General features: G+C 46.4%; 1 protein-coding gene across 1 annotated transcript in view; it reads left to right on the top strand.

The window, feature by feature from the left end:
- The window catches only part of DNAH14 (dynein axonemal heavy chain 14), a 472,613-nt gene that overhangs the window by 195,627 nt on the left and 261,229 nt on the right, over window positions 1–15,757 (top strand). Inside the window, exons 37-39 of the mRNA XM_061626120.1 lie at window positions 3,846–3,925; window positions 4,482–4,653; window positions 5,084–5,173. Coding sequence (XP_061482104.1) covers window positions 3,846–3,925; window positions 4,482–4,653; window positions 5,084–5,173 — 342 coding nt within the window. The remainder of the gene's footprint in view (window positions 1–3,845; window positions 3,926–4,481; window positions 4,654–5,083; window positions 5,174–15,757) is intronic.

Genomic DNA, 15,757 nt, shown 5'->3' with positions numbered 1-15,757 from the left:
TTGTCCTAAAGTTCAACATCCGTTATGTTATCCTCCACATGGGCAATGTCTTTGTGAAAGCCCATATCAATCAGCAGGGGGCACTCATTCGTGGAGTTTGCAGGATGAGGCCATTTGGTTCTCATGGGCAGAGATGAACATGAATTTGGTGATGACTTCACTGCAGATTGGCTGAGTTGACAACAAGTTCAGGCAGGGGAGTTGATGCTTCATCCCCGGGTGCTTACTCAGATCCAGGTTTGATTCAGCGAGCTCCACATGGACCTGTTCACTTCTCCAAACAATTGCTATATCCCAAGGTTCTTTGCATGCTATCCATTGAGTTAGGTGGAGGCAGTAGATGCCTTTAGTCAGTTGGCCTCGAGGTCTCCTATATGTGCCATTGATAGTATACACACTAAGGAAGCTCAGGGAGGAGTGTTCAGATGTAGTTCTGATAGCCCTGTATTGGCCCAGTTGGCCCTGCTCCCTGTAGCTGCCCTGACTCTTTGTGGCAGCTCCCTAGGCACTTCCACCATCATTAGACCATCTTGTAGCTCAAGGTCCAGTTCACCATTCAGATCCAGACTGGCTAAAATTCACACTGTGGCGATTGAGTGGTGCTACTTAACAAAGATTGGTCTTTTATGGGATGTGATTTCCACCATCTTGGCTTTTCATTGACCTTCCATGAGGCATATCTACCCATCTCATAGAGGGGTTTCATCCTCTAGTGTGTCCAAAATAAGGTTTGGCCCACTAAGGGCAGCATTTTTAGCATTCTCAGTTTTCTACAAGATCGGGTTAAAGCCTAATGCTTTGTGGCATCAAGTGTCTACTCTCTCATCACTTCTGTCCCTACATTCCTCCAGGAACAGAGGGGCTCATCCATTCATCAAGTGCTTTCTAAAAGGGGCCATGGCATCCCGTACACCAACTGTGCACAGGTTTCCATCCTGGAATCTTCACAAAGTTCTGCCTGCACTTTAGTGACCTCCATTAGAACCTTTGTGAACTTCCTCTTCAGAACCTGTCCTTTAAGGTACTTTTTCTTGTGGCAATTACATCTGCTAGACATATTTCAGAGTTAAATCCCTTGTCTGTGGAAAGCCACCTTTATATTTTTATATACAGACAAGGTCATTTTATGTGTGGATCTCTAAATAAAATTGTGCCTAAAGTGAACTCATTTTTTCATTACCAACAAGAAATAGTACTACTAATCTTCTGTAAGAACCCAGTTCACCTGCATGAGAAGGCTTGGCACTCCCTGAATGCTTGAAGGGCCTTGAAGCTCTACATCAATCAAACAAAAGCCTTACCAGTTCACTTTTTGTGTTGTTTCATGCAGGGTCCCCAGTGAATAAAGTTTCCAATTCCACATTGTCATGCTGGTTATGGGCTTGTATTAAGTTGGCCTATGAGAGTTTACATTTGCCTGTTCCTGAGAATATTACAATTCATTCAACTATGTTGGCAGCAACCACAGCAGCTTTTTCTGTTAATGCTCAATTGTTGGAGATCTGTTGGCGTCACCCAGTATATTCACTGCCCAATACAAGATTGATTTCTATGCTTTGGCTGAGGCTGCCTTTGGTCGTTGTATTCTGCCTTTGGCCAATATATTCTGCAATGCGGTTATGATCAGAGTACAGCCGATCCAGTATGCCTCCCCCCAGTGGCATGGGACTGCATGGGAACACCCCAGTTGATCCACTATCATCCAGGAAGAAGGGGACTTTGGTCCTTACCTGAAATAAATTTCTCCTGTATGATAGTCAATCAAGGCCCACCCTGTGTGTGGCATGGTTCGGCTGATGTTGCTTTTGAATTATTGTGGTTTTTTTCCTATTTGCAGTATGTATTTTTGTTTTTATTGTTACAAGACTTTTTGTCTGAATCTCATTCTGTATTTTTGTATCTTCTTGGAAGTGTTACAATATATATTTTTTAAAAACTCGTCATTTGTTGTTGTTTTTCTTGGGGAAGTAGATCTTCTTTGCATGTTTGTTCCCTGTGGGTTTTCCTTATTTTCCAGGTACATTCTTCTGTGACTCATCATGAAAGAACTGGGGAGGTCACATGATAGAGGCAACCTACTCCCCAAGAGTTTGCTGCCTGTGGATGCTTAGTGGCGCAAAATGTCCACTTGATAGACTATCATCCAGGAGAAATTTATTTCAGGTAAGGACCAAAGTCCCTTTCTTTCAAAAAGAAGGCAAAAAGGCAAGGTGAGCTCCAAAGGCCTCAGAACAAGCAAAACTTTATTAGGAAAATGTGAAGCTAAACAATAATATAAGTAATCAAGGGAAAGTAAGTAAGTGAGCTCTAGCACGGAATGCCATCTCGTTTTGATCCCTATTAGTGTCCCAAGTTTTCTGCATTCTGATTTGTTATTTTTCTCTCAACCCACTTTTTCTCACTGAAATTCTGTTCTGTATTGCTAAATGATAGGTCACAGGACCTGCAAAAACAGTTTCCCATTGTTTGAGCGATTGATGTGGTCCCAAGCTTATTGGAGTCACTCAGCACTGCTAGTCACATGGAGTAATAAATCCTGTATGTTCTTCACACTGGTGTATTGTTTTAGCTTGATGAAGGCCTTGTCACTATTTCTGCTGCTCACACTCCAGAGAGAAAAAATATTTCTGACCTCAAGACAGATATGTAGATCTACTTCAGTAACAAGCTTCAGTCATGACTTTTTTTCCATTCCACTCCACAGCTTCAGGGGTTATCAGCTTCACCATGCACACAGATCCATGCCCAAAATTGAGCTCAATAATGCACGGGAGTGATTCAGAATTAATAGTCCAAGGTGCTAACCAGGAGTACTGGCAAAATTAATATTGCACCTGCATTGTTGCTTCTAATATTTGTGTTAATGTACAAAGCCCACAGTGTCTTTGAGTCCCAAAGATCTGAAAGAGTGCCTCCTATCATAAAGACTTCCCCGAATATTTATATCAGCAGGGAAGGTCCTGCTGCTGGTACCATTGCCCTTTGATGTTCAAAGGCTGGTGGCACACAGGAGGGCCTTCCCTGGTTATGGAACGACCTCCCCTTAGGGGTATTCTGCCACCATCATTGTACTCTTTTTGTTGGTTAGTTAAGATGCACCTCTTCATCCAGGCTTTTGGGAGTAGATGAGTTGTTTAAGATTAGATTATTCTCCCTGCCCCTTTCTGTAGTAATCTTTGTGTTTTAATTCTGTTTGTAAGTGATGTTTTAATCTTATTTAATATGTTTTGTTGGATGTATGTACCCGCCCTAAGACCTTGCAGTGAAGGGCAGGTAAAAATACAAACAGATAAATAAAATTTGTTGTATTGTTCAAATCCAGGCCATGGTTTGTTTGTTTGTTTCAAACAAGCTACAAGTGGTAAGCCAGAAATAAACTAACGTTTGTTCTTGGTTTATTTCTGGCTCACTGCTTGTAGTTTATTTGAAACAAGCAATGGTCAGGATGCAGATGACACAACAAGCTATATTATGACTTGTTTGAACCACATGGGAGGCTGAAGGGAAGGACATTTATGAACTACTGTTTAATACGAATTGTAGCTTATTGTGACATGCAAATGGGGCCATAAATCCTTAATATTGCCATTGGCTTCCACTCTTTATTCAATACTCTGTGCGTGCTTCACAGGCTTTCTATTTTTTTGTTAATCTGTATGATGCATGGATGTGGATTGGTATCGAATTTTAGTTGCTACAGGTTAATTAAAAATAATAATAAATAGTACTGTAGATAAAAGGAAGAGGGGGTCCCTATCCAGGTGTGCCAAAATTTTGACAAATCTGGAGTGGAAGACTTGCAGAAAGAGCCATACAAAGTAAAATAATTTTCTTATGTTTTCTAGGATCATTATGATTTTGGCATGAGAGCCATAAAAACTGTGTTAATAAGGGCTGGTCAGAAGAGGCAAGAGTTAAAAACATGGTAAGTTTTTTAATTGTCTTAATGTATAGCTGTAACATTATTAAATCATAGGTTGTGGTGTTCTATTCATAACATTTAGAAGAGGAGGTAGCTACAGTTGTGCAGTAGAATCCTATGTTTACTTGGGAGTAAATTAAAATGAGATCAGTGAGATTTACTCCCTAGTAAGTATGCTTTTGGTTGTAATCCTATGCATGCTAACACCCACATTCCTTTCCCCATTTTCTTCTGCTGACAGAATTTGGCCAGCATTTTGTCATGCTAGTGGCATAACACCATCTGTGCTGGTGGACCAAGAGTTATGCCAGCTCCTGGAGCCCCTTAGCTAGTGGTTCTAAAGTACAGGATTGCACTCTAAATCTAACACACACACATGCCATTGTCTTCTCTCTGAAGGAAGACATATGGGCACTATAAATGACTTTGAACTTTAAAAACATCCACGGAATTCAGTCATTAAACTCTCAGCATCTAGTGTGAAACAAAGAACATGTAAATCTGTACAATAAATTAGCTAATGATTACTAGTGTTGGATTTCTTTTATAATGTATATAGTACTAAAAAGAAAAAGCTTTCTGCCTTGGAAGAAACTCTCATCATAATCGATGTGCTGAAAGAAGCTAATTTACCAAAGTTTCTTGCTGAGGATGTCCTACTGTTTGAGGACATCATGACAGATCTGTTTCCAGGGGTGAATGTTCAAACTGTAAAGCCCAGACGACTAGAGGTAATGAAACATGCAATCTTTGTCATACTGATAAAATATATACATGAAAAATACTACGCACTAGGGCTGAAATGAAGACCACCAATATTTCAATTTTGACAATTTTCATTGGGTTTATTTCAACCTACCATAATGTTCATGGGACATGATTCTCCTTCACTACATCTGTGGGGGGTAGAGTTGGGGTAGGGACAGACAACCTCTACTCTTGGTTGTCCAGTAACTATTCTCTTTATTTATGAATATCCCAGACACAGCATTGTTCCAGGGTATTGTGTGTGTGTTGGGCGAGGTCAGGTGGAGAGGGATAGCAACTGCTACAAAAAAATGACTGCCATTTTCCTAAAATAATAGAATATGAGCTATTATTTTATATTCATTGTTTGAAGTATCATAATAATTCTAATTATGTGTGTGTATTTAATTTTAGAGTGCTATTTCTGTTGCAATACATCATTTATGTTTGCAGCCCTGGGAAAATCAGATAGAGAAGGTTATACAATTTTACAACCAAATTACGGTAAGTGCAACAGATCATTACTTTACATGTTTTAATATGATTCAGTAGTATATAGTACATTGTACTACATAAAGTTTTCAAGAGTGAACTTATATTACAACAGAGGTGGGGAGCCTGAGGTCCTCCAGATGTTGCTGTACTCCAACTCGCAACAGCTCTAGCCCACATGGCCAGTGATTGAAGATATTGAGAGCTAGACTTCAGCAATATCTGGAAGTGGAATTCTGTTTGTCTTGGCTGGTAAGGAACACAAAGATGGGAGTGCCCAGCAAATCCACCTGCACACCATTTTCTAGTTGTACTACTTGAAGCCCATAAATCTTGGCAGAACTGAGAGGAAGAGGAGAGAAACACCAGCTGTGGCTCATTGGTGTTCAGATAAGAGATAATTATTTAAAGAACACTGCCACAGTGTGGTGTGGTGCCCCAAGGAAGGTGACTGTGAAAGAGGAGACTGCAAAAGGGGCATGTCCCCTTTGAGGTCTTCATGAAGACACTGCCTTTCTCTTTTATGTTTACTTTTTGCTCTGTTGCTATCCTGGGAAAAGAAGAGATTTTTGCTGTGGAGGGTTGTAGACAATGTTTGATGTCACTCAGGATGAAAGTCTGTGTCAGCTGGAGAGTGAGAGTGAAAGGTGTTTTGCTTATATGCTACAGAGTGAAGTATGTTGGCAGGCACAGAGTGGGGCCTTTCTGTGTGAGAAAAAGAGAGGTAGTGGGCTGCCCTAGATCTGCGATGGTGTGGGAACTGTGGCTAAGGCCGTTTGGTTATTGTGGTCCAATTTCCTGTGTAGAAGATACTTCTGGAGGACATTCATAAATGCCTCTTATGAATTAGTCAGGGCGCTGTCAGTCTTCTGTCTCCTCTTGTGGGGAGGAGTCATCCTCTCCAGACTGACCCTGCCTAAGGTTGGAGCTCCCACTTCACTGCCACCCCTCTCATGGCAGGACCACCTTGTGCTCCCAGCACTGTAGCCCTGGGCAACAGAGGTGACTTGTTGTGCTGGTGTCAGTTCTCAAAACATTTCCTATACTCTTATGAGATCCTGCAGGAGCTCTTGCAGTGTCATGAGGCCTCTCAAGGAGGTATGTCCATACCACCTTAAAAGTGATGACCCAGTCACAAGGCCTGGCCTTCCTTGCCAGATCTTCCTTAGGATGCAGCATCTGAAGATGATCAGAAGGAAACATCTTTGGAGTTCTTTCCAAACAGGAGATGCCTCCCAAATGCAGGGCTGGTGACAGGAGGAAGCCATTCCTTTCTTCTCGTATGAAAGGGGTTGGAAGAAAGAGGACCTGGCCATTGGCTCGTGTCTCCACAGAAGCAGGCACTGTAGCCGGGGCTAACCATGACAGCATAGCCATCCTGAGAGGTTTGTCATAGGCCCAGCTTCAATTCATCAAGAGGATAGGGCAGATGACTACGGCCGTCCTCTTTGCATTCCCACTGAGGTGGCAGGCCAGAATACCTGGAAGAGATCTTCCCACATAACAGATGGAGCAAGCAGTTTCTCTATCCCAGAGAGGCCATTGATGAGTGGGGAGGACTATCTGTCTAGAACATCATCCCACACAAGATTAACCCAGAGGAGGATGGGGAGTAGATCCAGGGAGGACTGAGATTTGGGGGATCCTCAGGTGAGTACTCTTTTTTAAATAATCCCCTCCCTAAAGTGGGGGGCCACAGCATCAGTGCCAGTCTTGCCTCAATGGGCCTTATAGAGGTGGCGTGGTGGGGCCTCTTTTGCAGCCTTCACTGGGGAAGTCTGGGAGGGCAGGCAGCTAAAGTGGGGTGATGGGGCTTGTGGGTCCATGTTCGTGGATGGCGAAGACACCCCCCCCAGGCATTGATGTCACACACACAATGTAGCATGGCAATGAGCTACAGACCATTATTAGGTTCAAAATACTGGACTGGAAATTTGGCCACAGTAATGAGGTATACTGGAGATCACTCTCTCTTGACCCTTACTCTTATTTTTATGTTGATGAATTTTAAGGAAGACAACTTGACTCTTTGTTGCAATAAAAGGAATTGACAGAATGGACTAAATGAAAAGTTGATCTTGGTCAAACTCCACAGCAGATAATCCAGTCAGCCTGTTGAGTGGGATTTTTTCTTGCCAAAGACAAAATCCACCTATAATGTAATCAAGACTTGGGTTGGAACATGGCTGGGCAAATAAAACAATACTTTTTAGGGAACCAGGAACCTTGATACAAACACTCTGCATGAGGCATGATAGTAATGTCAACCCCAATCCTGAAAAGAAGTTTTAACTGATTAGTGTGGAGGAAACCACCCCACTCCTAAATGGAAACTGACAAGTACAGAGTAAACCTGAACCAAGTTCTGGAAAAGTGGAGAAAGCCTCACCCTTACATGTACTCCTGTGAAACCCAATTCCTAGAAAAGAAGGCCAGCTCTAAATTGTGCTCTGTAGTGGGTATGAATTCCTGAATCCTGAACTCCTTCTCACAAGCATGTTTAAGGGTCACGTATGAAGTACAAACATACACAGGTTCCCAGAGACACAGGTAACAGCAAGGCCCATGAAAAGATCCTGGATGGCTATTATATAGATATCTTTTCCTGTCTCAAGCCCAAATTGGAAGACAGCAGGGGTGAGCCAAAAAGTAAGTTAGGGAATAAAGGCAAAGATGTTGAAATGTCGTTCGAAAATTGGCTTCAGGGTTACATTATTTTTATGGGCATAGTCCAGTCAGCTTATCCCAACAGAAGATGCTACCTATTGAACCACCTAGGTATCATGCTAAGGGACTGTGCCCTGGTGGGCAACAAGGCTGCCATCACTTATGGTGAGGTCTTTCTTCATAGGGCCTCTCACAGCAGCAAGGTACATTGGGATATCTTAAATGGCAAGCTTTGGCTTGAGCCAATTACACCCACACCCACCCACATATTTCAGAGAAGGGGGAAGCCTTTCACCTATCAAAACCCATGCCCAGGCATGACTCTCCTAAAAGGGTGTGCTGGGAATATAATCAGGGAAAATTCTCCAGGGCCAGATGCAAGCTCATGCAGAACTGAGATTCTTGCTTTGGCTCTCCCCCAGGACCTCCTGCCCTTGGAACCACTCCTCACAGATCTCTTTTCAAGGGTAGGGCCATACTCTGCACCCAAACATCAAGAAGGATGGGGCTCCTGAACACACACCTCAATTCTAGAAAATGAACAATTCAGGGTAGGTGAAGACTCTCTGACCTTGGCCACTATCCCCATTTGCCTGGGCCCCTCAAATAATTATTTGAGCAGTATGCAGATTGGAAAGCTGATCTTACACCTATGGGAAGGTTTCACCTGGGGCTTTAGGATGCCATCATTGGGTTGCCACAGATGAACTGAATCAGAAATCTGTCTTGGCTGTGCCTCTGATAGCAGCTTCTAAAATAACCAAAGACTATGTCACAAGTGGAGTTGCTGGGCCTTTCCCACATCAACTCCTACCCAATGTACAGTAGGGTCCTGCTTTTCAGCAGCCTGCTTTTCGGTGTTCCGCTAATACGGCGGCTTTCAATCAGAGTAAGGCCCCACTCATATGGTGCTTATTTCTCTTTTATAGCGTTTTTTGGGCGTCGGGTGCCATTTTATTGATGGAGTTCTGCTTTTCAGGGGGTTTCGCTTTTAGGTGGAGGTCTGGAACATAACCCGCTGTATGAGTGGGGCCCTACTGTAAGTGTCTTCCCTCTTGGGTTCATGACTCAAAAGGAATCTAGCCACTTCTGTCACATTTACAATCTCCTGTGTCCAAAGGGCTCCTCAGTCAATTATTCAATCCCACAGGAACTCAGTTCCATATGATATGCTTCATTTGACAAGGCTATTCAGCAGATTACGGATTGTGGCCTGGGTGCCCTCATGTCAAAATTTGACATCCAGCCTCCCTTCACCTCCTGCCAGAGCACCCTCAAGACTTCAGCCTACTGAGCTTTAAGCTTGACGGGGGCTGGTACATAGACAAGGCTATGTTGTCAGACTGTTCCATCATCTGCCCAGCCTTTGAGGCCTTCAATGCCTTCTTAGAATGGTTGGTGCTTGAAAGGGTAAGCCACCCTCACAACCCACAACCTGTTTGCAGGTACTGCAGGCACTGGACAATGCCGCAAGTCTTTGGCCACCTTTCAGATATTAAATGACCACCTGGGAATTCCCTTAGCACAAGGAAAGGTGGCCCATCCAACAACAGAACCTACCTGGTTGTCTGCCTAGACTTGGTCAGCCCTACAGGAGCTTTTTTAAAAACATTCTGATCTGAGAGAATTGTGAGCTCAGGGATATGCATGTTCTGCCAGGACACCTTTATTTTGTCTGGTGGGGAGTAGCACTTGCATGGGGATTCTGTGCAGGGCCGGTTCTAAAGGGCGGCCAGGTGGAGCACTGGCCTGAGGGCCCCTGGAGCTACAGGTGCCCCTCCACTCCCCTTCCACGATCTGTGGAATGAGCTGTGGATCGCAGGACAGGAGCTTCCGAGCTGCCTGCCATTCCCCCACTTCACCTACCTTTCTCTCTGCTGTTTTTTTGGGGCTGCGTGTGCTTGTGCGTGCAGGATTGCCATCAATCAAGATGGCGGCCGAGGTTTTCCTAAGGGGCTGAAGACTCTCAACCAAGATGGTGGCAGAGGCTTCAGCCCCTTAGGTAAACCTCAGCCACCATCTTGACTGATGGCAATCCTGTGCGTGCACTGCACGCAGCCCCAAAAAACAGCAGAGAGAAAGGTAGGTGAAGCGGGGGGATGGCAGGCGGCTCGGAAGCTCCTGTCCTGCAATCCATGGTTCGTTCCGCAGATCGCGGAAGGAGAGAAGAGGGGCCCAGGGCAGGCTGGTGCCAGCCCTGATTCTGTGCCCAGCTGGATTGTGCAAGAGTAAGCTTTCTTGCACCACACCACCATCTTTACTTAACCAGCACCCTGAAACACAACCCCATGGTGTGGCAATCCTTTTTGGCAGCCTACAATGTGGTTTCCTTTTGCCAGAACAGCTTGCTGGCAGGAGCTGACCTACAGGTTCAATGTGATGCTTTGGTAGCCTGGTATTTGGGATATATTTCAAGGGCTACTAGTGGGCACAGCAGTTGCCTGGGTAGCATCAGGAATTACTTACAGTCTTACGTTCCCAAGTTCTTTCCTATCTTGGTGGTCATTCACATATGTAGGAAGGAATTTAGGAACAAAAGGGTATTATTCTGATGCGACAATGAGACATTAACAAGCAATTTCATGCTCTAAGCAGGTCACATCTTTAGTATGTGAGTTGGTGCTGGTGTGTTTGGGAGCTAACATCTCATTTTCAGTCTACTACATTCCAGGTATGGACAACAACATCGCTGACACACTGTCACTGTCAGGTGGAAAGGTTCTGGGCCCTAGCTGCAATGGCAGCCACCAACACAGAACCATTCCAGGTTGCCCTGTGGGAGCTTAGAATTAAGCAATATTGCAGGAAGCACTGGATTCAATCGCATCCTCCATCTTCCATTCCTACTTCAAAGCTGGCAAGGCCTTTGTTAGCTTCTCCAGGGCCCAAGGTTTCTCTTGGACATAGATCACATCTAAATATCTGCTGCTAAGGTACCTTGCTTTCCTGAAGGTGCAAGGGCTTGCTCCCAAGACAATAGCCATACAGTTGGTGTTGGGAGCTTTCTTTATTTTATTTATTTATTTATTTATTTATTTTATTTTATTTATTTTATTTTTAAACCGCCCATAGCGAGTAGCTCTCTGGGCGGTGAACAAAACAAGATTAAAATACAATATTACAATAAAATTACAATAAAATCAGCAACATATTAAACGAAAAACATTAAAAGAAACACATTGAACATTAAAATGCCTGGGAGTATAGCCAGGTCTTAACCTGGCGCCTAAAAGAAAGTACTGAAGGTGCCAGGCGTATCTCCTCAGGTAGGCTGTTCCACAGTTCGGGGGCCACCACAGAAAAGGCCCTAGATCTAATAACAATCCTCCAGGCATCCTGATGAGTTGGTACCCGGAGGAGGGCCTTGGATACTGAACGAAGTGAATGGGTAGGTTCATAGCAGGAGAGGCGTTCCACAAGGTATTGTGGTCCCACACCGTGTAAGGCTTTATAAAACCAGCACCTTGAATCTGGCTCGGAAACAAATAGGCAGCCAGTGCAGGCGGGCCAGGACAGGTGTTATATGCGCAGACCAGCGGGTCCTCGTCAACAACCTGGCTGCCGCATTTTGCACTAGCTGAAGTTTCCGAACGGTCTTCAAGGGCAACCCTACGTAGAGCGCATTACAGTAGTCCAGTCTAGAGGTTACCAGAGCGTGAACAACTGAGGCGAGATCGTCACTGTCCAGATAGGGGCATAGTTGGGCTACTAAGCGAAGATGGTAAAACGCATTCCGTGCCACCGAGGCCACTTGAGCCTCAAGCGACAAGGAAGGGTCAAAAAGGACCCCCAAACTATGAACCTGTTCCTTCAAGGGCAGTGTAACCCCATCTAGAACAGGATGAACATCCACCATCTGGACAGGTAAAGAGCTCACCAACAGTGTCTCAGTCTTGTCTGGATTAAGTTTCAGTTTATTAGCTCTCATCCAGTCCATTATCGTGGTCAGGCAACGGTTCAGCACATCAACAGCCTCACCTGAAGAAAGTGAAAAGGAGAAGTAGAGTTGCGTGTCATCAGCGTACTGATGGCAACGCACTCCAAAACTCCTGATGACCGCACCCAGAGGCTGCATGTAGATGTTAAAGAGCATGGGGGACAAGACCGACCCCTGAGGGACTCCACAATGGAGAGTCCAGGGTGTCGAGCAATGTTCCCCAAGCACTACCTTCTGGCGATGATCCGTTAAGTAGGAGCAGAGCCACTGCCAAGCAGTGCCCCCAACTCCCAACTCCGCGAGCCTCCCCAGAAGGATACCATGGTCGATGGTATCAAACGCCGCTGAGAGATCAAGGAGAATCAACAGAGTCACACTCCCCCGTCCCTCTCCCGACAAAGGTCATCATACAGGGCGACCAAGGCTGTTTCAGTGCCAAAACCGGGCCTAAAACCGGATTGAAACGGATCCAGATAATCGGTTTCATCCAAGAGCGTCTGGAGCTGGCCGGCGACCACCCGCTCCAAGACCTTGCCCAAAAAAGGGACATTCGCCACCGGTTTATAGTTGTTCAAAGTATCTGGGTCCAAAGAAGGTTTCTTTAGAAGAGGTCTCACTACTGCCTCCTTGAGACTACCAGGGACTACTCCCTCTCTCAAGGAGGCGTTTATCACCTCTTTGGCCCAGCCGGTGGTTACAGCCCTGCTGGCCTTCACCAGCCAAGATGGGCAAGGATCCAGGGCAGACGTGGTCGCCCGCACCATTCCAAGCACCTTGTCCACTTCCTCGAGCTGCACCAACTGAAACTCATCCAACAATGAAGGACAAGACCGTGCTCTGGACACTTCAATGGAGTCATCTGTCATAACATCAGAGACTAAGTCCCGACGGATGCAAGCAATCTTGTCCTGGAAGTGCTCCGCAAATTCGTTGCAGCGGGCTTCCGATGTTTCCTTAGTATCAGGAGGGCCAGAATGTAAAAGCCCTCGTACCACCCTAAAAAGCTCCGCTGGGCGGCAAAGAGATGATCTGATGGTGGCAGCAAAATATGACTTTTTTGCCGCCCTAACCGCTTTTACATACAACTTAGTGGAAGCACTCACCAAAGAATGACTACATCCGTCAGGAGTTCGCCTCCACCTGCACTCTAGCCTCCTTCTCTCTTGCTTCATCACTTTCAGCTCCGGGGTATACCACGGTGTTGTTTGAGTTCTGCACCGAAGGGGGTGCGCGGGAGCGATCATGTCAATGGCCCAGGTCATCTCCGCATTCCACAGATCGACCATGGCCTCGACGGGAGCGCCAGTGCTATCAGCTGGAAAAACTCCCAGAGCGCTCTGGAAAGCAACAGGATCTATAAGCCTCCAGGAGCGGACCAACTTAATAGGTCCCCCACCTCTACAGAGGGAAAGGGCTGTCATGAGTCTAAAGCTCAGCAAGCGGTGATCTGTCCATGACAATGGAGTAGATGAAAAATACCCCACCCTCAGATCACCATCTCCATGACCAGTGGCGAAGATCAAATCAAGAGTATCTCCTGATACATGCGTCGGGCCAGTAGCAACTTGAGACAGCCCCATGGTTGTCATGGAGGCCATGAAGTCCTGAGCCGCCCCGAACAAGACAGCCTCGGCATGAATGTTGACATCCCCCAGTACCACAAGTCTGGGGCATCTCAACAATACCTCCGAGACTATCTCCGTCAGCTCAGCTAGGGAAGCCATTGGGCAGCAAGGTGGGCGGTACACCAATAGTATTCCCAATCTGTCTCCTTGGCCCAGCACAAGATGAAGACACTCCAAACCAGTCGCCGTCTGGACAGGGTGCTTGGTGAGAGAGAAAGAACTCCGATAGACCACAGCAACCCCGCCTCCCCGGCCCTCAGATCTACCACAGTGCTGCACCGAATACCCAGGTGGACAAAGCTGGGAAACAGCAACTCCTCCCTGCTCACCCACCCAGGTTTCGGTAATGCATGCAAGGTCGGCACCCTTCTCCACAATCAAATCGTGGATAAGGGGGGTTTCATTAACGACCAACCTAGCATTTAAAAGCAGCACCTGGAGATCCGAGAGCTGGCTGACAGTACAACCAACAGTCCTTCTGGATACGAGGAGAACCGGAACAAGGCACAGACACAACTTGTCTGGGACGAGTTCCCCTTACCTGGCACGTTCTCCTCCCAACGCCATACCTCCCATTACCCATCACAATGTTAATTGGGCCCCCCGAAAATCTCCTTGCGAGGCCCAAGGCATGTTCTCCCAGGCACATCTTAAAATAAATCTAACACAGCAAAACACTTAAACAGCATAAACACAAACACACACCACATTCACTCAATCTCATTCACACAACAACAGACAGACAAACAAACAAACAAATTAAAATACAGCCAAACAACAACAATAGCAACCAACATTAAAAACCCTCCTCCATAGTAAGTCTTATCTACAGGGGATATCAACAGTACTGGAGAGTATCCCTCATAGCGTTTTCCTGCCGCCGCCGTCACCGCCAGCTGGACCACGACGACAACCTGGCCTTCTCCTGCGGTGCTCTCACCACCGCCGAGCCAGGATATTTCCAACAGAGCCCCACGCTCAACTGTTCCGTGAGGCGCTCTCTCGCCGTCGCCACTCCGCGCCGGACCAGCCCAAACCGCACCCAGAGCCTAACCAGCCTCGTTGATGCTCTCACCACCGACGAGCTGCTACATGGCCCTTGGGCGTTCACGGATGAGCCGACGACAATAACAGCAGACAGGCGGCAGACAGCAACAAACAGCAACGGCCCCACCACAACAACGGTATCCTGAGGAGCGGGTCGACCGCAATAAACGTACACAAGCCGCAATGATGGAATCCTAGGCGGCAGCCAAGCCGCACGCAAACAGGCGGGGTGATGGAAGTAAACACCACAATACCGCGACGACGCCCCCCAGTCAGCGACACAGCAACTGCCACCAGAGGCACAGGACACAGCAACAAGGCAAAACAGCAGTAATAAGCTTGAGCCAACGAAGGACGTCTCTCACCCGACCTTGGCGCCTCGAGGAACGGCTCTCACCCGAGCCTCGCAGCACCGGCTCAACAGCTGATGGTAAGTTCACGCTCGTTCCTGTGCTTGTTCTTATTTAGCGTTCTTGCAGCTAATGGTTCTTGTTGCAAGTTGTTGCAAGTTGTAAACTTATTGCAAGTTGTAAAACGGAGGGGAGGCGTTCCCGGTCCCAAAAATAATGCTAAAAGATGATTAAAAGGTGTTAAAAGAAACATATGGTGGCGGAGCTCCAGCCGTAGCTCATGCAACTCTTTCTAGGCATGCATGGCATTGGAGGATTGGAAGCAGGAGCATCCCCTAAGCCAGGACACATGCCAGCCCATCACATATTCCCTTTTCTATTGCATAGTGAGCATGACCCAGATGGTGTATTGGTCAGAATCTGAATACATCCCAGACTGCCTTCTCTCTGGCCATCTTTGCAGCGCTTCAAGTGGGGGAAGTAACAGCTTTATCCAGGGGTGATAGATTGGGCAGGGCCCTGCAAATTCAGGACATTGCCACCCACAAAGGAGGTATTTCCCTATCTATCTGCCAGCCCAACACTTACAAAAAGCTATGGGCACCACCCATTTTGAAGGTCTCTGCAGCCAAGAGCCCCTGCCCATTGTGTAACACCCAAGCCTATCTGAAAGCCAGGCCCTCAGCAATGCTTCAGGACAGCTCCTCACATCAATCTATGGACATCCTGAGACTAACCAAACATCAATCTGTGGACATCCTGAGGCTGTGCCCAGCTAAGACCATGTGCTCTGACCATGTGTTCTGAAGGGTTCAATAGCATCTTGATTGGAAGGAATGTGGCCTGAGAGCTGTTGGCTGAAGGGGCATGGCCTGATAACTGCTGAGTGCAACTAGCAGCCCCTGTGTGTGCTGTGAGTTTCATTCTGATTCTTGGCTCCTAACTGAGCAGGGCAGAGGGAGCTGTCTCA

Source organism: Rhineura floridana, chromosome 4, assembly GCF_030035675.1.
Source record: "Rhineura floridana isolate rRhiFlo1 chromosome 4, rRhiFlo1.hap2, whole genome shotgun sequence".
NCBI classification, from domain to species: domain Eukaryota; kingdom Metazoa; phylum Chordata; class Lepidosauria; order Squamata; family Rhineuridae; genus Rhineura; species Rhineura floridana.
The sequence above is the reverse complement of the archived record's forward strand: the minus strand, read 5'-3'. Positions and strand labels throughout refer to the sequence as shown.